This window comes from Macrosteles quadrilineatus, unplaced genomic scaffold (genome assembly GCF_028750875.1).
Source record: "Macrosteles quadrilineatus isolate MER2022 unplaced genomic scaffold, UCM_ALF_1.0 Scaffold_2__2_contigs__length_208266976, whole genome shotgun sequence".
Classification (NCBI taxonomy): Eukaryota; Metazoa; Arthropoda; class Insecta; order Hemiptera; family Cicadellidae; genus Macrosteles; species Macrosteles quadrilineatus.
The window spans coordinates 180,677,761-180,705,185 of record NW_026542595.1 but is presented as its reverse complement, the minus strand read 5'-3'; the positions used below and the strand labels follow the sequence as shown (position 1 = coordinate 180,705,185).

The 27,425-nt window shown below is 34.6% G+C and overlaps 1 protein-coding gene across 1 annotated transcript; it reads left to right on the top strand.

Annotated features, from left to right (window-relative positions):
• Nucleotides 1–773: 773 nt before the first annotated feature.
• Nucleotides 774–27,125, top strand: LOC128985180 (ATP-binding cassette subfamily G member 4-like). The gene is made up of 13 exons (XM_054404563.1): nucleotides 774–922; nucleotides 1,836–2,044; nucleotides 15,508–15,625; nucleotides 16,369–16,555; nucleotides 17,157–17,302; nucleotides 17,634–17,872; nucleotides 18,142–18,249; nucleotides 18,509–18,630; nucleotides 18,748–18,916; nucleotides 19,172–19,272; nucleotides 20,431–20,586; nucleotides 21,183–21,337; nucleotides 22,348–27,125. The coding sequence occupies exons 1-13, from the start codon at nucleotides 774–776 to the stop codon at nucleotides 22,538–22,540; spliced, it is 2,052 nt and encodes a 683-aa protein (XP_054260538.1). The 3' UTR covers nucleotides 22,541–27,125.
• Nucleotides 27,126–27,425: the final 300 nt, after the last annotated feature.

The window sequence follows — 27,425 nt, the reverse complement described above, 5'->3', positions numbered from 1 at the left end:
ATTGCTCTCTGTCACGACTGGTCCTATAAAGATGTGCTACAACCACGAAAAAAAAGTTGTAGGTTCCTTCCTCACCCTCAGTGCGGGCTATTATTGTCAATACCAGTAAGCTACAGCAGTACTTAAAAATTCTTCGAGCAAGATAGTTCCTGTGTCCAGTCATTTATGGAATATCAACATTACGAACTGGTGAATTCACATTAACACTAGACTAGGCAGTAGTATATTAATTTTGCCCATTTCAATAGCCAATACTTGTCATGAACTAAAAGTTAAACCATGAATAGATCTCCCTCGTTTAACTCTGTCACATTATTATCATTATCAATTTGATGGGGACACCATTTAGGTGCGTATTTTGACTCAAATATGAGCGAAGAATGAGTGTAGAATGAAGTGTGATGATCCGTGTATGTAGCTATGTTACTGAGTAATGTCAGCTGTTTTAGACTATTAGCCATATGATCAGGAATAGCTGGACCACTGAGCTAAAATTATAACTGGAGGTAGCACTGCCATGGCAGAAGTCTGTCAAAAGCGTGTCGCTGATTTTGTTAAGCCCCCCACACACTACCAGACCAGACCTCCAGACCAGACCGTCTGGCTGCAACCAGACCGTCTTGGACGGCTCTACACACTCCCAGACCAGACGGTCTAACATTCGTAATTGAGAGACCGTGGTGAGAACTCCAACAAATGGATGAAGACTGTCACGATGGTCAGCCAGTCAGCCGTCTGACAGACAGCGCTACACACTCACAGACCAGACAAAAATGGTGGTGGGGGAACCTCAGACCGTCTGTGGTCTGAGGGTTCAACCATCAGACACGCAGACAGTCTGGTCCGAGAAAATCGGTCTGCAGACAGCCCCACACACGATAAGACAAGTGCCAGACGCCAGACCAGACGGTCTGGTCTGGAGGTCTGGTCTGGTAGTGTGTGGGGGGCTTTAGGTTGGTAGCAGCGAGTTTTCTTATCATAACAATAACATGGCTTCTATAACTAGGTTTCATAGCAGTGAGTTTTTTTATCCAATAACATGGCTCCTTATAAACTCACACCTCACGCAAACATGGCGGCTGGCGACACGCATCTTTGACATTCAGTGCTACCTCCAGTTAGAATTATAGCTCAGTGAGCTGGACCCAGTTTCAAACATTCAAAAAACTATTTACTTTTCGCAGGACCTTACTTAGGCATTACCTTAGCTTAGGGCTTTACCATAGATAAAACATACTCTTTAGTCTATGGCTGTACTTACTTATTACACTGTGGCAATGGCTAAAATGTGGCTCGTTGCCTAGTTCTTCGGGGCTGTAAAGAGGCAATGGGCTATGGGACATTCAATGCGAGTGAATATTACAATTTAGAAGTAAAAATCTCTGTGGAGGTGCCCCAAACAAAGTACTGTATTGTTCACTTTTATTCTCACACTAACCAGGATCCTCAATTGAACAGATTTGTATTATGTGTTTATAGTCCCGTTTAAAGGTATAAAACGATAAAACACAAGAGTGTTGTTAGGTGTGGTACTGTTGGCAACATTGCAGCCTTGAAAACATCTGTTATCTGTTACCAAATGGCTCCCAGTCAGAGCGCAATAGCCAATCGCAAACGTACTCTTTGCTTCCACAGTCTCCAATCGCTGCTCTTTGTTTAGTATGTTTACCTGATTAGGATAGTGTCGTCTGAAAGATGTTTGTTTTGATTTTGAACGTGTCTTAGGCTAGTTGAGTGATAAGGATGGATTTGTATTGTGTTTTAAGATCTAAAATTGAAATAAGCTATTTTTAATTCTCATAGTGTTCTTTCATTAAATATTCTAAGATGTCCAGAGAAGCCATTGATCCGTCCCCTATTCAGTTAAATGATTTATCGGAGTTTAATGATTCTTCAGGATCAATATTAGATCAGACACCAAGTTGTGATAGTAAACTGTTATTGAAATTAAGAAAACCAAGCAATATTAGTATTAATTTTAGTGACATTAATTACACTGTTACTTCATGGACTCTTAGTGATCGAGGATTTCCCATAAAAAGAGGTAAGGGGTACAGAGTCTTAACTGAGCTATACTAATATCGATTGAAACTATCGAATTGAAAATATTGATTAATAATCGATATTTTTTAATATATCTATTATAAAAATTAACTATCATAACCTAACCTAACCAACCAAACTTGCTGATGGTGAAAAAATCGCATGAAAGTTTACTAATCGAATCGACAGTTTCAATCGATATTAGCATATTAGCCCAGTTAAGAAACTGTACCCGAGGTAAGTTTAACATTTAAACACGATTTTTGGAGATCCTTTTTTTGTCAAGAATCAACCAAATGTGTGCAATACGTTTTCAGAATTTTTCTCGACTTATAGCCTAGGCTAGGTAAACTTAGGCCTAAGTTATCTACTCTTTGAAAATTAGGATTCAAAGTACAGTACAAAAACAAATGGTTTTATTTAAGTGGATCCGGTAAAACAGATGATATCTGGCTCAATTTCAGTAAGTAACAATTGTTGCAATTGAATTGATATAGATTAACCGAACCTTAGAGTTTTGGTTAGGCTAAGTTTGGTTCGATTAAATCGATACTGTACTTATATTGTTTGATAATAAGTTACGTTACCGTACCTTCAATACTTAGAGTTGGATGTCAAAGTTTGATTGTGGATCCAACCATCAAAGAAATAAATCAGTCTCAACTTAAAATAAGCTTATTTAACCTCTCTTTTAACTCAGAAAATCACAACAAATAGGTCTCTAGGGGGCTATGAAAACAATTAGGCCTATGTAAGTTCGTCCTGCGTGTGATGCACCTGTAACATTTTTGCAACGTTGCTGTCAGGTTAAATAAAACTATATTGTATTTAGCTTGAACAATCATTAGGCTGCGGATTATAGTTGGGCCTAAACAAGATGTATTTAATCAGCACAAATAGACCTAGTAATAATGAAACATAATCCAACAATGTATTCCCCTTAATTTATTAATACTCAAAATCTGATAAAGAAAAAAAAATAACTTAGGCCATTAGATTTTCTCTCTTAATTATTATTTTGTGCCCTATTCTGAGAATGGTTTTAGCAGAAATTAATTAAAAATCTAAGCTAAGTCGGAGCTTTGTAGCATAGATTTTAAGTACTTTTAGCGGGTGTGGTACCTACTATTGTACCATATAAGTAGACTTTCAAGGTAAGCTAAATAATGGCTTTGTTTTAAACCAGCCCGCAAACGGTGCTCATTTAAGCAGTTTCAAATCTGTGTGAACAAAAAACTGTTAGAAGTAACTGTAAGTTACTTTGGCGTAGTCAATTCAGCAACTTACTGCCTATCTCTTACTAAACCCGTAAAAAACCAGGCTTAACTAAAGTTTTGTGACATTAAATGATTTTATTTAATACATATGAAGCAGGCCTAGTCTAAATAAATTCCAGTTACCAATTCAAAAATGGATTTCAATTAAACTACTCATGGCAGATTTCTATCAGTGATTTGTTATCGAGCTCGTACTTGCTCATCACAAGTAGGCCTATATTTCTGGCACAACATAAACTTACCAGATTTGAAAGTTCATGCTCGTTTCATAAGTTAGTTACTCATAGATAAGTACTATACAATAGAAGAGTATTTAAATGATAGTTTTTTAAAAAGTGACTAGTTTAATTTTAATTTTAATTCTTAGATTTATTTTTTTATTTTTGTTAGCTAAGAAATGACAATGTCATCTGTTTCACCAGCTTTGCTGGAAATGTGAAATGTTTTATGACAATAAAGTGATATTATTATTATTATAAATGTTACAGGACTTTACACTACTTCTCTATGGTTTCTGCAATATGCAAATCTCGTAATTCGTTAGTCGTAATAATTTATTTCTTAACACTTTTTATGAGTACGGTATCTGCATGCATTAGAAATCAATATTTATAGGCAACAACATTGTATGGTCATCAATACTGTTTGTTTGAAACAAGAGTAATTAAATAATAATATTTATAATGGCAAAGCAAATAATAGAACTCAAGCCTGGTTTTTTTAAACAAACCTTAAAATAGTATAATTTGTTTAAAGTTTTATTCGTTGAACAAGTACAAATCTATTACTGTATTAGTTTTTATCTGTTACCCTGTAACCTCTCTACAATCTCTCAACCTTCCAATGTTAATCATTAATTCTAATTTAAATCCTCCTGAGGGCTTGTTATCTTTGATAACTGTGGAATAAAGCTACAAACTCTTCATACAACTACTTGTATTACTACTTGAGAGACATTAACATGCTGAAGTTAGTGGCCAAGTATTGATGTTTGGGTAGTTTATATTTTATGCATTTAGTTCAACAGAGTAGAGTTGCCATTTGAGAGATTCATCTGCAGAGTGTAAATGTTCAATTGAAACTGGTTTGGCTTTATAAGATAGATTTTAATTTTGACTAAAATATAATATACCCTGCCGTAGCAAACCTGCAGATTAAGGGAATTTCCATTTGCCTGATTTCATCCTCACCTAAATCTATTTAAATAACTTAGGTTTGACGAGTACCTAGGTTACCTAGGTTTGCTGCTACCCAATATCGGAATGGAGCAATAAAGTGTGTTTTTTTAATAATAATAGGTTAAATACCTTGTATACGTCCTCAATCCAAGTCGTCTTTTAAAATGACTATAGTTTCGGGGCCAACAGCCCCATTGTCAAATTTTCTGTCTTGTTAATTACTGTTTATAGCATTGGTCAAAGTTGAAGTACACATATACACATACACTGACACACGAAACATTTATATTTACACGTAACATTGAAAAATTATACTTTTTGGCCGGCCTAAACAAAAGTGATTACTGTACATCATTGTGCGGACCGGTACACTGACTGACTGACTGTGTTTTTTTGTAAAATATTAATAGCTTAGTATAAAATAAAGAAATTGGCCAGGTTTGATCAACATATATCCATTTATAAGCAAACTACAACAGGTTACTTATTCTCCATAATAATAACACAGGAATTTAAATTTTTAAGATTTTCTATTTAACTGATAACTGCACAAAACACTTCAATATACTGATTTTTTTAGCTCTTTAAAATGGTTTGAAGAGAATTTGGAAAATTTTGTATTTCCCTCAAGCTAAAAAAGGGAAAAATCAATGTCTACCCCATAAACCCCCCGGTCTCATAGTCTGATTAAAACGCAATTTAAATGTAGGTTTACACGTTTGTGCCAAATTTCATCAAAATCGGCTTGTTTTTGCTCGAGTTATATCGTGCTAACCGACATATATATATATAAATATGAATTTGAACGGATGGTGTTTTTGGCCTCTAGGGACATCAAAGCGAAAAAGTAAATCGGTCCAGGTCCAGGTCTTACCATGAGACCTACGGTAATAGCTTATTCCCTGTATGGGAAATTCGCTAAAAGGAAAATAATCTGTTTTGTCCTTTCTATCTTTGAAACATGTGACCTTGAGCTTTCCAGAAGTAAACAGATGATAGTCCTAAACTGATAATAGCTTAACTATCTTATCATTTATCTTAAGTTAATGTGTCTACTTTAAAAAAAATCTCTTGATTTCCCTAACTTTTAAAACAAATTTTTATAGTTTTATTCTATCTTGAAATTATTTCCTTATGAGGTTACTTAAAATTGCAAACTAGGCCTTTACTTTAGCACTGTTTTGTTATGAGATTCTGATTCCAAACAATAGTTATTGGCTTCCACAAAGTCATCTAATGGACTAATGCCAACAGTAGATAAGATAGCTGACACTGACAGGCTACAAACAATTACTTTTGTTGAAAGGTTTGTTGTTGACTTGATGACTCACATCACTCATATTCAGACTTTACACTGTTCAGCAATCAGCTTAAATTTACATTTGTTTGGACCCCTGCAAAAATTGTCTAACAATGACTCACACATTTTATTGTAGGGTAGCATCCCTCCTAATCATTATGCTAAATATGAAAAACCATAAAGTGTTTGACTTTGTTATTCAGTCTTAGAGATACTACAAACTGTGAAACTTGTGAACTTGTGAAACTGTGAACTTTGTGAAACACTTCACAAAGCTTGTTCTTAAACCCCACATTTACTTCAAATATCTCGTTGGACTTATTTGACATTCAGCAGTAAATTGTAAATACATTTTTGTTTTTGCATGTTGAGGAGTATTTTAGTGTTAAATCGTAAACAAAAAACGTCTCCATTAACTTAACTTAAGGTCCTTGTTATAAAATAAAATCAAAAATATTTGATTCCAAAGAAAACAATAATGCAGAATATACAATTAAACATTGTTATTGACAGTAACATTTCTGAATCATCTCTATTAAAAAACTAGTTAAAACGTCGGCTTATTACGAATAGCTGGTTTAGTTTTCGAATAAAAATAAGTTAGTTAACATTACTACTCTGTAGTGGAATAAACTCTGATGCTAGTCTGTAACTGTTACTTAATGTCAATGAACTATGATTAATTGCTCAATGACTTCAAGGTCATAGAATGAAGGTTATTTCTGCCTTTCAAGTGTTTTACTCAGTTTACTGTAACAGTGTAACACCTTCCATTGAAATAAACAATTTTGAAGTTTTGTATTTATCAGTAATTGTTTGTTAACTTATTTAGTTTCAATTATCAATCAATCAATTATTTACGGGGGGATAGCCCAACTCCGCGCGGTGGTCAAATTTAGGCCGAGAAAAAGTTTTAGTGCCGGTCGGTGGTCAATAAAACCGTTTGACTAAAGTAGAAATATAATATACAAAAAACTAAACTGTTTTTACAGCTTAAAAGTACATGTAAGGAAAATAAAGATGTTTTGATTTGATTTGAAGTGTGTTGAACATAAAAAAAATCAATAGTTTTTTTGTAGGTAGATTTAGAGAGTCACTCAAATAGTTTTTGGTAAATTGTAATCGATGGTTAATGTTTGAAAAAGTATGATGCCAAAACCACTAATAGAAAGCCTAAGCTTTTATTACAAGCCAACATACAGTGGTTATGCAATATTAAATAGCTGTACAATTATCTGCCTGAGTAATTATTGTCTGCACAATTTTACTTAAATTTAAAAAGCGGTCTTCCCTACATTGAAAACAAATGAAAATTCATTAGTTCTTACAACATTTTTATCATAGACTAGCTGGCCCGACAGACGTCGTCCTGTCCTAATGTGGTTTTATGTCAAATGCTCCTTCATTTTCAAGATGAGCTCATTCGGATCGCTCAATCACGTCCTGGTTGAAGTTCCTTAGCTATGCTTACTCATCTTTAGGTTGGAGCTCATTCACTGCGCTCACTTGCCTTCAGGTTTAATTCTTTCACTACGCTAACTCGCCCCCAGGTTGAAGTTCGTTCGATACGCTCACTCACCTTTTAGTTGCAAATTAGCTGTTGTCGTGAATTTAAAAAAATAGTGCTGCACCCTGTTGGTAAGCCTATTAACTTTTTAATGCTATTGAACATCACAGATTCAAATTGTTTAGTTGAACCAGTTGTTAAGATTCTTTAATTCCATTTAAATATAAGTACTCAACATGGGAAACTCCAGAGCCACTGGGGCGAAGCCCTTTTGACGGATCTGCACCAAATTTCACACAAACCTTCCTTTAATAATGCTTAATAATGCCTAAAAGTTTCATTACAATCTGTCGTGCGATTTCGGAGTCCATAACGTTCAAATATATATACAGTACCTGGGGACCGAGCTTTGCTCGGGGGAAATCATTAGTCCTCTCTGAAAGCAGTCTTAGTACTGTATTGGAGATACATAAATCCATTCCCAAACTACACTCGGCTCGCCTTTACTACGTCCTACACCATTTCCTACGTCACGGACCTTTTTTCCTCCCTTTCTATAGCATTTTAGGATTGCAGATACCTTAATCTAATCATCATTAACAGTTCCCACGCTCCAGACAGTTTGCCTTGACTACTTCCTTCACCACTTCCTACGTCACGGACCTGTTTCCCTCCCTTCCCATAGCATTTTAGGATTGCAGATACCTTAATCTAATCGTAATAAACAGTTTCCACACTCAGGACTACTCGCCTTGACTACTTCCTTCACCACTTCCTACGTCGCGGACCTGTTTTCCTCCCTTTCCGTAGCATTTTAGGATTGAAAATACCTTAATCTAATCATCATAAACAGTTCCAACGCTCCAGACAGCTCACCTTGACTATTTCCTTCACCACTTCCTACATCACGGACCTGTTTCCCTCCCTTCTCATAGCATTTTAGTATTGTCCATACCCTTATCTAATCGTCATAAACAGTTCCCACACTCCGGACAGCTCACCTTGACTACTTCCTTCACCACTTCCTACGTCGCGGACCTTTTTTCCTGCCTTCCCATAGCATTTTAGGATTGCAGATACCTTAATCTTATCGTCATAAACAGTTCCCACACTCCGGACAGCTCACCTTGACTACTTCCTTCACCACTTCCTACGTCGCGGACCTTTTTTCCTGCCTTCCCATAGCATTTTAGGATTGCAGATACCTTAATCTTATCGTCATAAACAGTTCCCACACTCCGGACAGCTCGCCTTGACTACTTCCTTCACCACTTCCTACGTCACGGACCTTTTTTCCTTCCTTCCCATAGCATTTTAGGATTGCAGATACCTTAATCTAATCGTCATAAACAGTTCCCACACTCCGGACTACTTGCCTTGACTACTTCCCTCACCACTTCCTACGTCGCGGACCTGTTTCCCTCCCTTCCCATAGCATTTTAGGATTGCAGATACCTTAATCTAATCGTCATAAGCAGTTCCGAAACTCTCGACTACTCGCTTTGACTACTTCTTTCACCACTTCCTACGTCACGGACCTTTTTTCCTCCCTTTCTATAGCATTTTAGGATTGCAAATACCTTAATCTAATCATCATAAACAGTTCCCACGCTCCAGACAGTTTGCCTTGACTACTTCCTTCACCACTTCCTACGTCACGGACCTGTTTCCCTCCCTTCCCATAGCATTTTAGGATTGCAGATACCTTAATCTAATCGTAATAAACAGTTTCCACACTCAGGACTACTCGCCTTGACTACTTCCTTCACCACTTCCTACGTCGCGGACCTGTTTTCCTCCCTTTCCGTAGAATTTTAGGATTGAAAATACCTTAATCTAATCATCATAAACAGTTCCAACGCTCCAGACAGCTCACCTTGACTATTTCCTTCACCACTTCCTACATCACGGACCTGTTTCCCTCCCTTCTCATAGCATTTTAGGATTGCAGATACCTTAATCTAATCATCATAAACAGTTCCCACACTCCGGACTACTTGCCTTGACTACTTCCTTCATCACTCCCTATGTCGCGGACCTTTTTTCCTTCCTTCCCATAGCATTTTAGGATTGCAGATACCTTAATCTAATATTCATAAACAGTTCCCACACTCCGGACTACTTGCCTTGACTACTTCCCTCACCACTTCCTACGTCGCGGACCTGTTTCCCTCCCTTCCCATAGCATTTTAGGATTGCAGATACCTTAATCTAATAGTCATAAGCAGTTCCGAAACTCTGGACTACTCGCTTTGACTACTTCTTTCACCACTTCCTACGTCACGGACCTTTTTTCCTCCCTTTCTATAGCATTTTAGGATTGCAAATACCTTAATCTAATCATCATAAACAGTTCCCACGCTCCAGACAGTTTGCCTTGACTACTTCCTTCACCACTTCCTACGTCGCGGACCTGTTTTCCTCCCTTCCCACAGCATTTTAGGATTGCAGATACCTTAATCTAATCGTCATAAGCAGTTCCGAAACTCCAGACTACTCGCTTTGACTACTTCTTTCACCACTTCCTACGTCACGGACCTTTTTTCCTCCCTTTCTATAGCATTTTAGGATTGCAAATACCTTAATCTAATCATCATAAACAGTTCCAACGCTCCAGACAGCTCACCTTGACTATTTCCTTCACCACTTCCTACATCACGGACCTGTTTCCCTCCCTTCTCATAGCATTTTAGTATTGTCAATACCCTTATCTAATCGTCATAAACAGTTCCCACACTCCGGACAGCTCACCTTGACTACTTCCTTCACCACTTCTTACGTCGCGGACCTTTTTTCCTGCCTTCCCATAGCATTTTAGGATTGCAGATACCTTAATCTTATCATCATAAACAGTTCCCACACTCCGGACAGCTCGCCTTGACTACTTCCTTCACCACTTCCTACGTCGCGGACCTTTTTTCCTTCCTTCCCATAGCATTTTAGGATTGCAGATACCTTAATCTAATCGTCATAAACAGTTCCCACACTCCGGACTACTTGCCTTGACTACTTCCCTCACCACTTCCTACGTCGCGGACCTGTTTCCCTCCCTTCCCATAGCATTTTAGGATTGCAGATACCTTAATCTAATCGTCATAAGCAGTTCCGAAACTCTCGACTACTCGCTTTGACTACTTCTTTCACCACTTCCTACGTCACGGACCTTTTTTCCTCCCTTTCTATAGCATTTTAGGATTGCAAATACCTTAATCTAATCATCATAAACAGTTCCCACGCTCCAGACAGTTTGCCTTGACTACTTCCTTCACCACTTCCTACGTCACGGACCTGTTTCCCTCCCTTCCCATAGCATTTTAGGATTGCAGATACCTTAATCTAATCGTAATAAACAGTTTCCACACTCAGGACTACTCGCCTTGACTACTTCCTTCACCACTTCCTACGTCGCGGACCTGTTTTCCTCCCTTTCCGTAGCATTTTAGGATTGAAAATACCTTAATCTAATCATCATAAACAGTTCCAACGCTCCAGACAGCTCACCTTGACTATTTCCTTCACCACTTCCTACATCACGGACCTGTTTCCCTCCCTTCTCATAGCATTTTAGGATTGCAGATACCTTAATCTAATCGTCATAAACAGTTCCCACACTCCTGACTACTTGCCTTGACTACTTCCTTCATCACTCCCTACGTCACGGACCTGTATCCCTCTATTCCCATAGCATTTTATGATTGTCTTTACTACTTCCTTTACCACTTCCTCCGTCGCGGACCTGTTTCCTTCCCTTCCCATAGCATTTTAGGATTGCAGATTGCAGATACCTTAAACTAATTGTCATAAACAGATCCCAGACTTCTCACTGCTACCCTTGACTACAGTGTATCGAGTAATCTACAGTATAATTTTTGCTAATAGTTTATGTTTATCCTTTTGTACTGTATTTGTAATTTGCTAGTATACTGTGGGTAGTTGGCTTATTATGAACACATGCTACAACTTCAAGTCTTTTGTTTACTTTTTACTTGTTATTTAATTCAGACAACCTACCTAGCAACCCATAAAACTAATGTTAAAAAAATGTGATTTTCATTTTCATTTTTCTACGTAATTAGATTTTTGTTGGCAGTTCTAACTGCAGTAAACTCGTTTTTAGGCCAGAAATAAACTATTTACAACAATTGAAGAAAATCGTCGGAACCGTTTCCGAGATCTTGGTGCAAGCAAGCATACATACATACATACATACAAGCAAACATCGCTTGTATTAGAGTATAGGATTTAGGCCAGAAATAAACTATTTACAACAATTGAAGAAAATCGTCGGAACCGTTTCCGAGATCTTGGTGCAAGCAAGCATACATACATACATACATACATACATACAAGCAAACATTGCTCGTATTAAGAGTATAGGATTTAGGCCAGAAATAAACTATTTACAACAATTGAAGAAAATCGTCGGAACCGTTTCCGAGATCTTGGTGCAAGCAAGCATACATACATACATACATACATACAAGCAAACATTGCTCGTATTAGAGTATAGGATATATATATACAAACTTCCTCTTTTATAAATATAGATTAAACATAGCCTAGTTATAATTTCTCATTCTTATGTATTAGCCCAGTCAAATTAGCTTTAAAATTCATAAAGAAAAACAAAAAATGGTATAGTTTTGGAAATTGGGTTAAAATGTCAGTTAAGGCTTCTACTTTATCATACTAAAAGTCCCCTAACGTGAGACTTGAGCTTTCGCCGCCATCTTGGATTTTAGGTACAATTTTCTGTTTTTTCTAAATTTTCTCATAAAGTATTAATATTTTATACACCGCATGCAATTACAAAATTAAAGTACACAAAATTTGCTACAAAAGTTGTATTTACAGTTTTCTTGTAATCCCAACTGTTTTAGAGAAATATGTACTTAAATATGTAATTTTAATTATTTTTAGGTACAACTTTTTAGTTTTTCTAAAATATCTCATAAACTAATAATATTTGACATAGCATATATAATTGCAAAGTTGAAGTACACAAATTTTACTACAAAACGTGTGTTTAATACTGTTCAGTAACTGTGTTCCGTTTGAGAAATATATGCACATTAATATGATAATTATTTAATTTGTTTGTCATTTAGCCCTGCATGTGGGCTATCAAAGAGTATATTATATAAACTTTATGTTATGATATAAATCACCCTCTGGTGCCAATTTTTTACAATAGTTATACACATTATTGTATATTAATAGTTTTAGGGGTGGTTGACCATCATTATTATTATTATTATTATTATTATTTATAGAGTACTAAGTATTTCTTTTTGCTATATGAAGTTAACAACCCTGTTGACGACAATTAATTACACATTAGTTGGTTTTTACATTTTTACATTTAATCATCTGTTAGTTATCATCTGTCAGTTAGTCTCTTGTGTTGTTTAGGATGTATATTTACACTGAAATTATATGCAAATAAGAGGTTCTACCCTCGAATTCCACGGGTGTACAATTCAGAAGCCTCCATCTAATTAATTTTGCCTTTATTTTCATATAAATGGTCCAAGTTCGAGAAATTCTCATCATAATGTTAAAAGCACCGGGACCGTCATACCTTGCGTCCTGAGGTTGCTTGAGGTGGGTACGGTTGTACCGGTCTCTTTTACAACGACCTGTTTAAAATCCGTGCAACCTCTTGGATGACTCTTTATTTGGTTAATGATGTTAACCATTTGCATACAATTTAATTGTATCCCATTAATAATCTTGAAAATCGGCCTGTGGGGCAGAGCCCTAAGAGAGTTCGTACATACCAATATTTTTTGGCAAATCTACACACTCTGAGCTTTATTTTGATGGGTCATAACCTTATACTTTTAATTGATTAATGGTCTCAACCATTTATAATAAAATTAGATTGCATCACTTAAATAATATAACATATTGAAAATCAGCCTGTGGGGCAGAGCCCTAAGAGAATTCGTTCATACCAATACTTTTTGGCAAATTTACACACTCTGACCTTCATTGTGATGTGCCATATGCCTATATTTTTATTTGGTTTATGGCCTTAACCATTTACATAAAATTTGATTGTATAACTTTAATAATATAATAGATTATTTTCAAAAAAATGGAAATAAGTGAATCATTGAAATGTGATATTTGTGATCAATGTACAGTGGGCGGCGAGAGTTGTATTAAAGTTGGTGCGAAAGGTTTGGCAGGATTAGTAAAAGCAAGCGAAGAAAGGAAAGATTATAATATGTCCATACATACTGCCTTAAAACATATATCATCAGCCCATCATCTATTGCTGCAGCCAAAACCAAGGATAGTACACTTCCTCATAAAGAAACCTCGAGCACAACACTGCGATCATCACAGGTATAATTTGATTTTCAAACAAAGTGCTTATATTGTTGTCACACTTTGAGGATGAAAAATAAGCTTTTGGAGAAGAGACGCAAAGTTTATATGGTGCGGAACTTGGATATGAAATATAAAGTGCAGGAAACAGCTAAGAATAGGCATAAAAGTTGGGGGACGAAGTAAATCTACGTATCAAATGTGTCGGACGTAATCATCAGGATTGCTATTCGTCCTTTCTTTAAGCTCGAATATCAAAATCGCGAAAAAAGATCCGTCCAAACGGCTCCACACCAGTGGCTCTGGAGTTTCCCATGTTAACCTTATGAGTACTCATATTTAAATGGAATTAAACAATCTGAACAGATTTTTAAACTAAACAATTTGATTCTGTGATGCTCAATAACATTACAAAGTTAGAAGGTTTACCAATAGGTTTCAACACTATTAATTGTTTAAATTTATGACAACAGCTCATTTAGACCGAGCAACAACAAAAAGCTGTGACACAAAATGAAAACGTAGAATTCAAAGTTGGATATTTTACAGCTATATACCTATGTATATATTTTTTTATTTAATAAATAATTTTTGATAGTGTGCGAATGAGACATTTTGTGCGAATAAGGCGTTTTATTAGTTAAGTGCATAATTCATTGACTTATTGACTTTAATAATCTATTGTGATTGTATGGTTTATTTACCCAAAAATAATGTTTAGGAAACGGATTAGCAAGTTAATACTTTTAGTGAATTACTAAACGTCTAAAATCTACATACAGCAGATCTATGGAACTTAATAGCTATTCTCTTTAGCGTTCTCTTCCCGTTGCGAAACACGGGTATGACGGATAGTAAAATTAAAAAGAAAGGTTGACAAACGTTAAATCTAAAACTGTTTTGAACCAACAAATGGCATTAGAGGGTAAATTATATTTAATTAAGGGATACCGTATAAGTGTGCAATGATTATAATTTTTAACTTATAACAGAAAGTTTCTATATACTATTTAATAGCCCAGATACAGGGTAAAATAATAAACAAATTAAATTATCATATTAATGTGCATATATTTCTAAAACGGACGCAGTTACTAAACATATGTAAACACAATTTTTGTACTGTAGTAAAATTTGTGTACTTCAACTTTGCAATTATATATGCTATGTCAAATATTATTAGTTTTTGAGATATTTTAGAAAAACTAAAAAGTTGTACCTAAAAATAATTAAAATTACATATTTAAGTACATATTTCTCTAAAACAGTTGGGATTACAAGAAAACTGTAAATACAACTTTTGTAGCAAATTTTGTGTACTTTAATTTTGTAATTGCATGCGGTATATAAAATATTAATACTTTATGAGAAAATTTAGAAAAAACAGAAAATTGTACCTAAAATCCAAGATGGCGGCTAAAGCTTAAGTCTCACGTTAGGGGACTTTTAGTATGATAAAGTAGAAGCCTTAACTGACATTTTAAGCCAATTTGCAAAACTATACCATTTTTTGTTTTTTGATTACATTAATTTGACTGGGCTATATCAGCTAAATACAATATCAAGATCTTATGCCCGGTTTAGGTAAAGGGCACTTTTTGATTTGTGTTGTTCAACCCTCCTTAAAAACTATTAAGAATATAAAATTTGTCTGATACAACAATCTTCCATTCTTAAAACACTATTAAATATATATATTTTTTAAATACCAAAACAGCAATTGCTATCAGACATCTCTAAATATAACTATGTATTGCATTTTACACTATGCCATTTACCCTATAAACAAGCGCATGGATTAGTTTCAAAGACATATCAGATATTTTGATAATTTATTCTGTAACAATTTATTTTTTATTTGTTTAGAGCGAAAGACAATCTTAAAGGCGATATCTGGAGACTTTCGAGCTTATGAACTTACAGGAATCATTGGACCGTCAGGTTCTGGTAAAAGTTCTCTATTGGACATCTTGTCTGGATATTCGTAAGTAATATATTGAAAAAAAATACACCGCTATACGTCTAATAAAATTTGTAATAATGTATTTACACTTATTATGTTGACTCACTAGACAGTAAATACATATAAAAGATGGTAAGTGGTGCTCGATTTTGATTGGACTAAAATCAGGCCCAATAGGCAAATGACAAGAATCTCAATAGTGTCCCTTATATACTATTGGCTACCGATAAGTGCAACTGGAGTCAAAATTTACTTGTTCATTAATGAGCTTATTTCTGTTTTTAAATTTTTCCTTGTATATTTTAATTATGTGTTCAAACGCGATTGTCACATTCTACACTATAAAAACTAATCTAAAAACTAATTTTCATACCCATTTTGTTTTGCTTATGTATCTATTAATTTGTAGATTTCCTAGTCACTTAAGAATAATTCTAATTTTATTAATTTTTTTGTGAAGAATGTTAGACAGATTGATTAAAAGAAAGACAAGTTTTGTCCAATTTTTTTGCAGAGTTTAACAGCAACTGGTACCTAGCTTCAAAGTCGCATTCACGGGAAGCCGGTTGACCTACCTCGTGTTAATTGGAATACTCTGAGGCCTCGTTTAAATTGAAATACTCTGAGGCAGTGGCCTCAAAAAACGCTGCTTAAGTAAAAGAATCGAAAGTGTTTATAGGTTATAAGCTTATGAGTAATTCTTCATTTAATCACTGTTGTAGTTCCAACTGACTCTACTTAGTCTGTGCATTTTTTGTCCCCAGACTAGATTTTACGGGCCAAATTGAACACAATGGCTGCGCTAGAGATCTGCGCCAATCCCGCAAGCAAGTGGCATACATCATGCAGGACTGCAACCTACAGCCGCTGCTAACTGTCACAGAAGCGATGGTCACCTCGGCCCATCTGAAATTGGGCAATGACTACACACTCGAGGAAAAACTTGCTATTGTAAGCAATTTCAATTTTCATTTTTTATTATGTATTGTGGGCATTGTGTTTAAGACTTTTTGTTACTCTTTGAGTTTTATAAAATAACATAGTTACTCCCACTGCTTGCCCTTGTAGACAAGCTAATGGGAGAAAGTATGTGTCAGATTGCTGACTGTTGTTTCAACTGTTGAATGCTGTTGGATTATTTTAATACATCTAGCATCTAGTGGTGTGACTCTCAGTGTTTTTGGGAGCCTTTCTCTAATCTTTTAATACACACCATCCTGATTGACACAATCTACAATCTATCTGAACCTATTATTTTATGGTACCCTTGCCAATTCATCTTATGTTGTGCTATCCTGTGGCACTCTGCAAAATATCTATTTACAATCGTGCAAGTACCATCAATAATGATAGTTGGTAACCCTTCTTAAGCTCAAGGATTTATATGACAACTTCCTCATGACAGAAAAAGGTCAGTAATTATAGCTTTCCTCCTCGGATTCTCATTTCCATGTTGCTAGTAATATTGGCATTTTGATATAATGTCTTCTCTGATCGATTGTTTTACAAACTTCCTACCCTGGCAAGTATAACTCATCCATTTGTTGGCCAGGTTGAGGATATCTTGATAACGTTGCATCTGTCTCACAAGTCAGACTCCCTCACGAGAACTCTGTCAGGCGGAGAGAAGAAGAGGCTAGCTATTGCTTTGGAACTCGTCAACAACCCTCCGTTGATGTTCTTTGATGAACCCACGAGGTGAGAGACTTTCTCATTGGCCTTTAGTCTTGAACCCACTAAAAGGAAACTTAAGTAAATTAATTACAGAAATAGTGCTTGCTTAATAATATGACTTTTTTCTGTGTATTCAGTTGTACACTTAACTTATTAAATTGTATATTGCTGTAACATGCTATTAGAGTTCCTAGTATCCCATTATGCTATAAAAATCCCTGATTTCACACTATGCAAAATCTACATAACTGTATATTTATTATTGACTAACATTTGAAAAAATCTGTTTATTTTAAAACATTACTTAGCCACATTACGTAAGAGTAGATATGAGTTAGTAAAATTGGTGTTGCAGTGGGCTAGACTACTTCACTGCCAAGAAGTGTCTTCAGTATCTAAAACAGCTGACAGCAAGTGGCTACAACATCGTGTGTACGCTACATCAGCCGTCAGCGTCCATGTTTGACCTGTTAGACCACGTGTATGTGATAGCCGGGGGCTGCTGTGTCTACCAGGGTGGCACCAAGGGACTGACGGCATTCCTTGATGACCTCGGTCTCGCATGTCCAGAGTATCACAATCTAGCTGACCACGGTGAGTTGGTAATGTATGTTTGACATGCTAGACCAGAAACCAGATTTAATATGCAAAGGATTTTGTTGTAGATATTTTAGAAGTCTGTATCTCACTCAGCCACTGGACTATGTGTTTAAACTAAAATTCTATAAAAGGTAAACTTTTTCACCTACATAAATTCAAACGCACAAGTATTAACAACCTTTTGAAGTCAAGCTCTGTGAAGTCCTTCCCTGCTCATTTTTTACGTATAAGTAAATGTTTTAAGGGTATATGTTTGTTTTCAGTTCTGGATGTGTCAGTGGGGGAGTATGGCCCTTACATGGACAAATTAGTAGACAAAATCAACAACGGTAAAAGTAAGGACTGGAGGAGGACAGCTTTGCAGACCAGTGGTATGTTTTAAATTTGCTACTCTTGTTTGTTTTTTTGTATGCTTTATCACCATTGCCATAAGTATGTTTGTCTGTAGGCTTTAGGACTCTTGTAAAAACCAACAAAAGCCTGAACCTTTAGAAACTTATACCACTATGTATGTATATTCTTCTAAATCACACATATTTGGGGCAAAGTTAGTTAAGCGTGGATAAACAAATACATCAATGTTTTTTTTTTTTTTTTTTAAATTGTCCTCTATTGTTTTTACATTTACAGGTCACAGCTTGGACTGCCAGCAAGATAAAGGAGAGGTGAAGATCAGTTCCTACTCAGGCTCTTGCTTCAGCCACTTTTCAGTTCTTGTGCTGAGAATGCTCAAAATAATCTCTCGGGACAAGGTAAATCATAGCAGTGTGAAATTCAGTATTTTAGTCATATCTACACCATATTTTAATTGAAGCCTAAACTCCTTTGGTATTTATGGGAATGATACAAGATGTTGATTTGTGTTTTAGTTCTACACAAATTTCCGCATCGGTATCCATCTTGCTGTTGGATCTCTGCTGGGTTTCTTCTACTTAGGCATCGGAAATGACGCTGCCTTTGTCTTTGACAACTTCCGGTTGTTATTTTTCTCTCTGATGTTCCTCATGTATACTGCCCTCTCAACCATGATCATTTCTTGTAAGTGTATTTTATGTATTTGTAATTTATTACCATTAGCTAAGCTAGTATTATAGTCAAGTAAAACTGTTGGGTGTATAGTTTATTTTTTTTCTTGTAGTGTCTATTTAGAAGGAATTAGGCTCAGCAATTTCAGTTAATATTAGAAGTACCAATCTTCTACACTGACCACTGAATGATTGCTAGATGGACGCTTTGTATTACTAAACAGCAGATTTTATTACACATTAACTAAATTAAATGATTGGTTTACAGTTCCTTTGGAAATGCCGATTATAGTTCGAGAACACTTCAACCGTTGGTACTCCCTCAAATCCTACTATATAGCATTGACTGTGACTGATATACCAATACAGGTGAGTGCTAAAAATATTTGAGTTTATTCTATTATACTTAGATGAGATCCTGGTTGAAATAATACATAATTTTATATTGGAATTTCAAATTTGGCAGATGTAGACCCCAATATCAATGAAAATGTACCTGCCTATGTTATCTAGTGTCCATTAGTTGCCACTGGCTGTATGGGCTATTAATAACCAGCTGTGTCTAAGAAACATGTCGGCTTTTAGTCACTAACAAAACTACAAGATCACGCCACTCATCCTATACTCAACTTCGTTCACACTTGGCTTAAAATATCTACCTTAGTATGCTTGCCATTTCAGCAGGGACGTAGCAAGAGCATTGGCGGGAAGCATAAATAAGTAAATTTGAAAAATTTTATCTAAAAACATCTATAAAATATACTTGAGCAGCAAACATGCAGACTAAGCTACTTGCCATTTGCCTGATTGGATTTTAAATTAAATCTATTTAAATAACATTAGGTTTAGTGAATACCTAGGTTTGCTGCTACATGATGGAGGGTAATAAATTGTGTTTTTAGTAAAATATTAAGCTTAGTACAAAATAAATAAATTTGCCAATTGAAATATACCCACAAACGAGCAAACTACAACAGTTTACTTATTCTCCATAAGAATAACATGGGAATTTAAATTAAATAATAATTTCAATTCTCTTCAATAACCGTTAGAGATAGGGTGAATATTGTCACTACTAAAAAGATGTATTTCTTTGTGTTCTTTAACTTTTGTTCAAACACAACCTCTGTATTTCACACGATTGATGAAATATGGTCAAAAAAGTTAAAGTCGACCGCCATTCACCAATATGAAGAACTGGAAATCACTTAAGCTTGCAGATCACTTTTGCTCTAGGTGTTCACACTATTTCAAACATATCTTAAATAAATCCAACACCAAGTCCTAATAATAAAGAAAAATACTATCATTAAAATAAAAACTTTTCTATAAAAAAATCATAAAATCTATCATTACCAACAGCAAATTACACAAAACAACCTATAACTAGTGTGACTAAGGCTAAAATATAAGTGTGTGGTCGTTCTATCTACTGTATTTGAAACCGAAACTAACTGTCTGATAAATTAAAAATCAAACCGAAAAAAATTGCAACCAACTTATTACTATTAATGGTGTGTTCTCAAGGTGGTGTGTACGTCCATATACTGTATCATAGTGTATGTGATGTCTGAACAACCCCTGGAGATGTTCAGGTTCAACATGTTACTGCTCATGTTCATCACTGTCACCCTGTTCTCTCAAGCTGTCGGTGTGTTGGTGGGAGCCACGCTGTCAGTCAAGGTGAGTTCTTACAGTTTGATTTTTTTAAATTCGGATTGGACTATTCCTGCCATTTCTCATGGAACCAAAATGAACTCCATAGTCCATTTCACACATGTTTTTGAAAAAAATAATGGCAGGTAAGCAATAACAATCCCAGCAAATGGTTCTATTCAAACACATTTCCTTTCCTCATCCTGTAGTCAATGTCAGGATTTTACTTTACTCAAAATCAATTGTAACTTATATCACCTAATGGTCCTTGTAAAGAATTTAGAATAAAGGAAAAAAATCTTCCATTATATCAAACCACTCATTTCATTGAATAAACCTATTGAAATGAAACATATATTTGAAAGCTAACCACAAGATTTTGATTAATAAACTGCCCAGTTGTATATTCATATTATATTTCTGCAAAAAATAGTAGTAAAACTTTGAAATTCAATACAATTGAAATATATTTTACCATGAAATCTCATTGGGCATATTTCTTAGGTAGTGTTTGTTTTTGTAGAAGATTTACTACTTCCCTTTTTAACAATTCTGTGACTTTTTACGAACGGTAACTGTAGATAACTTGTTGGTTTTGAAAAACTATTTACTTTTTGTTTCAGCTGGGTGTGATCTTCGGACCGTTGGCAATTTTGCCTTGGCTGATATTCTCAGGGTTTTTCCTGCTCTTGCCAGACGCTCCTCACTACTTGCAGTGGTTGTTTCACATCAGTTACCTCAAGTATGCTATAGAGGGGCTCATGCAAGCTATATACGGGTACGTTTGTTGGCCTACACTCTTAAACATTACTTAGAAATTGTAAGATGATGCACTCACTGCCTTCATTGTAATGTTTCTTATACATTACTTAGTCTTTTCGTCACACTACATAATAAGAAGTTGGTTTCTGGTCTCTTTGTCAACAAGAAAGTTTATAGAAATAACTTGATAGTGATTGTAAAATTAGCTGCAGTACGGTAAAATTATTGATAACTTATACAAGAAACTTAAAAAAAATTCATCATATAATACTGTAATCTTTAATAAGCTCTAAACAATGCTGCACATTAAATTTTGGATTGGTTTGGTAAAGTATTAAATACATTTATAGTGGTCCTGGCTAAAGGAAAAAATTGTCTCTGTCAGTAACAAAGCTTCACTGTCAAGGACGGATTTAAATATCCTAAGCACTATTCTGACAATAACTTTGTCAGCTGTTCTTTGGCAGCAGTATAAAAAAAGGAAACCTCTTTGACATCCACATATAATCTCTGAATTGTTTTGAAATACCACTTCAAATAATGTTTCTTGCATTTTTACACAAAAGTTTTATGAAGAAACGTATATTACGTAATAAAAATTTATGAAATGATGAAACTGCGTTTCTCTAAAAAATTACTTAGAAATAAAAGTAGTAGCCAACAACACCCCGCACTCATGTTACAGAAAATTACGTTCATGCCAATATGGCAGATGTAAAAGTTAACTATTAAAAATAAAATACCTATCGAACTAGTCTTCAATGATGTGAGAAATAAATTTTAAAACCCACTACACTCTTAAACAAACATTATTTATAAATTATAAGATGTTTCACTCACTGCCTTAATTGTAATGATTCATATATGTATATTCTATTTCAAATTCAATGTTGAATTAGTCTTCAATGATGAGGAATGATCGCATAATATTCCTTTTTGGAAAATGTCTCTTAATTTTCTTTAATGCTATACAGTATAATAGTTTCTGAGCCTCGTCCAACGTAAACTTTTATCTCAATGTTTCAGTTACGACAGGGACAAAATTCCCTGTTCAGTAGACTATTGCCATTTCCGAGCTCCAGAGAAGTTTTTGAAGCAACTGTCCATGCATGAAGCCAACTACTGGGTCTGTCTTTCAGTTATAGCATCTCTCTACCTCATAGTCAAAGTTGTAACTTACTACATTCTGCGATACCGTCTCACTCACTGCTACAGATGATACAGGCTTTACACCAACTCTGGTGATATTTGACCTTTCTCAGGTGTTATTTAGTTACTGAATCATACAAGGTATATGCCAAACTGTGTTCCAAGTTTATCCTTTAAAATTGTCTTTGTCTAAGCAATGTTTGAACAAAGCAGTTTGTTGTCAAACATTTTAATTGTTCACTAACTGCTATTTGTTCATAATAGGCTCCAAAATACTGCAAAGTTTGTGTCTCTTGTTATAAAACCGAAAATCAAATGATGGGTTGTGAAGCAATTCTATGATAATAGAGAGTTTTTGCAACATACGTTAACTAAATACGCTAAGTGTTAAACGTTATTTTTTAGTGATTAGCGTTTACCGAGCTCAATAACGTATAGCAGGCCCGATATTTCACGGGATTTAAGGTAGTGTTTTATCGTATCGTTAAAAACCAGCTGATAAGTGTAAATAATTAAACATAACCTAAGTTGGACGTTTATGCTCAGTTTATTTTTAAAGCGTTATTCAATTTTTGCTTAGATTTTCTTCAATATAGAAAACCAGTTTGAGATTCACCCTAAATGATGAAATATCGTTATTAAAAGAAGTTGTATGTAAAAACCCATAGAACCTTGATCAGTTGTAGCTCCTGAACCTGATAAAGTTAACTACAACTTATTACTATGATATAACTACAACAAATTAGTCCTCCATAGCTACAAAATCAATTCGCAACCATATTAAACAATCCTAACATCTAAGCATTAGAAAATACAACACATCAGCTCTATTTTGATAGCGTTAAACTTAAACGTGATTTTTACAGGGATGCAAAAACTCGCTAATGATTTATTAAGGTTTGACTCTAAACTTTGCCATAGCCTAAAACTGTATAGTGTAACTGTGATTGTGATACAACCATTGACTATTTATTGAATACTGAAGTAGACATCCTGATCCTATCTAAATGAGCCAGCTGTTGCCAATTTTTATTCAAAAAAGGATATAGTTGAATAAGCAACTACTTTACTGAGATAGTTAAATGACATAAAATATGCCACAGAGCTTATATTAAATTGTCTTATCACTTGACTTGGTTAAAAACTCTGCATATCCTACAGTTATCAGTAATTATTTATATCAGCACAATCTGTCAGTGACTCAATTAATCTAAGACCATTTTGATTTGTTTAAACTGGCGGCAACTTAGACATGGAAATGGAATGTATATTTCTATATAATTTAGGCTACTTAATTTTATCGGCTAAGACACAGAACTTTGTAGACAATTAGGCCTCTTGGTATCTTTTGACATCATAGAGTTGCCCTCACAAGTGCTATATTGTCCGGTATTTCAAAGTCTGCCTGGTTTTTTTAGTATAGATCCTGTAAAATTTTATAGTCAGTTTTTTCTATCCAAAAACTGAATTTTATCAACCAAAATATAACTTGTTGAGTACCTTTCAAAACTACTTCTCTAAAAACTGTCATGACAAAGTATAAAGGTGTATGAAGTTTTACAAGAACAATCAAATAATTAAAACCACCATACAATATATCTACAGACCACTACTAATCCATTATGATTTACAGATCTTCTTTCTGATCCATTTTTATTTTTAAGTTTTTTGAGGCAGTATCTACTGCTGCTTGTGTTCCCTTTTGTTCTTCACAAAAGTAACTTCATCCCTCAATGTGGCTGTTACTGTGAAAAGAATTTACTTGTTTTTGTTGTAAAACATTGTTTCCTATTACCAAGATACCAAATGTTATAATTTGTAATTGTATGCTAATGATGTACCTACTATATTGTTATATCATAGCAATTGCAATAATTTTAAACTATTGAGCGCACTAGTAATGCACCATCAGGTAGCAAAATCATTTATTATGAATGTGAATTTTATGAGACTGACTTTTTTCAGTGACTAACCTTATCTATCAGTCATCCACGATTGTTAGGTTATCTTTGAATACTGTACATTTGTATGTATGGTTGATAATTTTAGAAATTTTGTCTTGGATCAGCCAGTTATACCAATTTTTATATTAGGTAAAACTCATTTGTCTAGTTTCCAAAGGGTGGGCAAATTTTTATAAGACTTGAATACGAATATATTTTAGAAAATTTACCTATGTAGAAGTAGCTAACTGTAGCCTTTTATAGATAAACATTGTTAATCTAGTTACCAAAGGCTCTGTACAAGAAACGTGCAAGACTGCAACATAAATTGTTAACAAATTTCCTTATGAGGAAGAAGCTATTACCCAAACCGTGATTCACTGTAAAAGTAAGACTTAAACCCTCAAATACAGTAAACGGTGTTTAAAAATGAATAACAGAATTTCAACACTTTATCACTAAAAGATTGAATGAAAAATCAACACAAACAATTTTGCCTAAAGGCTTTTAAGTGTTCTATTTGTTATTATATTGTCTCATAGGGTCTAAATTTAAGACAATAAGCAAATAATTATGTACTGAGTATTGTTTATTGAGTTACTCTTGAATAATTATTTCAGAGATACACTACAGAATCTGCAGTGTCTACATCAATTATTTTTCAGCTAGTGTGGCAGCATGTCTATTTGATTCTTTATAAACTCCAAGTATACCAGGGTTGTCCATAAATTAAAGTCTCCATTGCGATACAGTCTTCGCCAAGCAAGATAGAACAAATCTTATCTAGCTTCAGTAGCCTGTATTCGTTGCTTCATCCACTATCATTCTAGATTCATCCCACCGTTATGTGGTGAGTCTATGCTAGCAAAAAACCAATGTGAGGGAAAATCAACTCTCCCAAAAAGTATTATACACGTTCTGTGATTTTATTAATGTGGTTTGAAGTGTTTCTTGTTATTGAATCTAAGGGTTTGGACAACAAATCTCTTGAGATTCAAATGAAATGGTAAATTTTTGTTAGTGCATCTTTTAGGGGCAACACAGCTAGAGAGGGAGTGCCCTTTAGTCAGGATTTGACCCCCTAAAAACAAGACTGCCTTTTTGGGAATTTAAATGGTAATTTTTCTTTTTGGCACCTTTATTATGGTTAAACGAGACCACCTACACCGATATAGGGTGTAACCCTTTCCAAATTGACACCTTGTGGTCCCAATTAAAAATTGGCCCCCCATAGAAGAAGTGACTGACAACTGCCCTTTGCCTTGCCAGGAATCGAAAGAAACTCCTTATCTCTTTTTGTAGACGCTTGATTTTTAAGGAAGACAACCCACAGCGCCATCCTTTCAAAACTGTTGTGCTGATCTTTCCTTAGTAACATTTTATTCATACTGTAAGTTTGATAATAGGTTTTATATAGTGTTGAAACCATGATATCAATTTTAAACCATCCTGTATTTTACGCATATTTTGTATGGTTGTATATTTTAGCTATAGTTTTATACATCTTTGATACGTCACTTATAGAAAAATCCTGTAGCAACATCACAGACTCAATATCACTTGTAAAAATAATTTTCCTATATCTTTTAAGTTTACATGTTTTTGTACATCACCGATCATTGACTGATCATTACAATGCTTGTGTATGTTAGTTTAGCTTTGTGTTAATATTAGTTAAGGTTTGTATATCTTTTATTTTGTTTTATAAGTCACTACACTAAAATTTTTAACAGCACTTTATTTCACCAAAGAAAGGTTTGTTTATTATTAGTATACACCATACACATACACTGTTTTTAATGTTTTACAAAAATCAATTTATTGAAAGTTACCTAGTACATTATTTTATTATTGTAATTTTATTGTATACGATTAATATTTCAGAACTTATTTGCGTTTTTCATCAAGTTTAAACAGGGGCGGCTTCAGAGGGTAGGCCAGTGCCTACCCAAAATTTTGGTAGATATTTCAAAATTATAAATAAATAAAGAAATTTAATCATTTGTAAAGGGAGAGCATTCAAACAAATTCTTTTGCATTTAAATTTTAAAATTCCCCTCTTTTTGTGGGAAAGCCGTTCAAACCTCCCGTCCCCCGTTCAAACCTCCCGTCCCCCGATCAAACCCTTTCTTGATTATCGTTGTCAGGCCTACCCAAAAAATTATTCCTGGAGCCGCCCCTGAGTTTAAAACTTAAAAACTTGGTTATCTTGTAAAAACCGGTAACCTATAATAATCGTCTAAATGGTTGTCCAAATTTTTGGACAGAGTTACCCAGAGAAATCTTGCCAAACGCGCCTTGCAAACTTAACCTGTACATATGGGTTCTCCGGTATGTTTGTCAACCTAATTAAAAGTTACGGAAACTAACAAAATTATCCACAAGTTACATTGAGTACCAAGCAGGGTTCACCAACCTTTTTGAAGACTTAGTAAATCAGTTATTCCCAGATTTGAGGAATAGAATATATTTTAGATGTTTCTAGCTTCAGGAACATGAACACTCTAATGTAGAGTATTTGAATTAATGGCCAAATTTATTTTGTTATATTTGAATTAGTAGTTTGTTATGTAGAGTTTAGTTACTGATTTAGTTTTTACTTAAGATAACTATGTATAAAAGACATTCATTTGTGATTTTATTTTTGCCATACCATCGTTATGTCTAGTCTGCTTTGTTTAAAAGTTCAACAAATTATTTATGTATTAAAGTTTATTTGATACCATTGAAACTCTGTATCTTTTTTACCCATTGATATATTCAACAGAATTATTATTCTACACAGCAAATTTATTCTCATAATAATGGAACTTATACATTATCACACTAATATTATAAATGTGAAAGTTTGTGTGTTTGTTTGAAGTTCAATCACGCATTAACTACTGTTTGGATTGGGTTGAAATTTTGTATGATGATAGATCACATTCCCGATTAACATATTCTTATCTCAAAAATCCTTTCAGGCTCCGCCCCAGTGACTCCTGAGTTTCTCATGTTAACCTTATGATT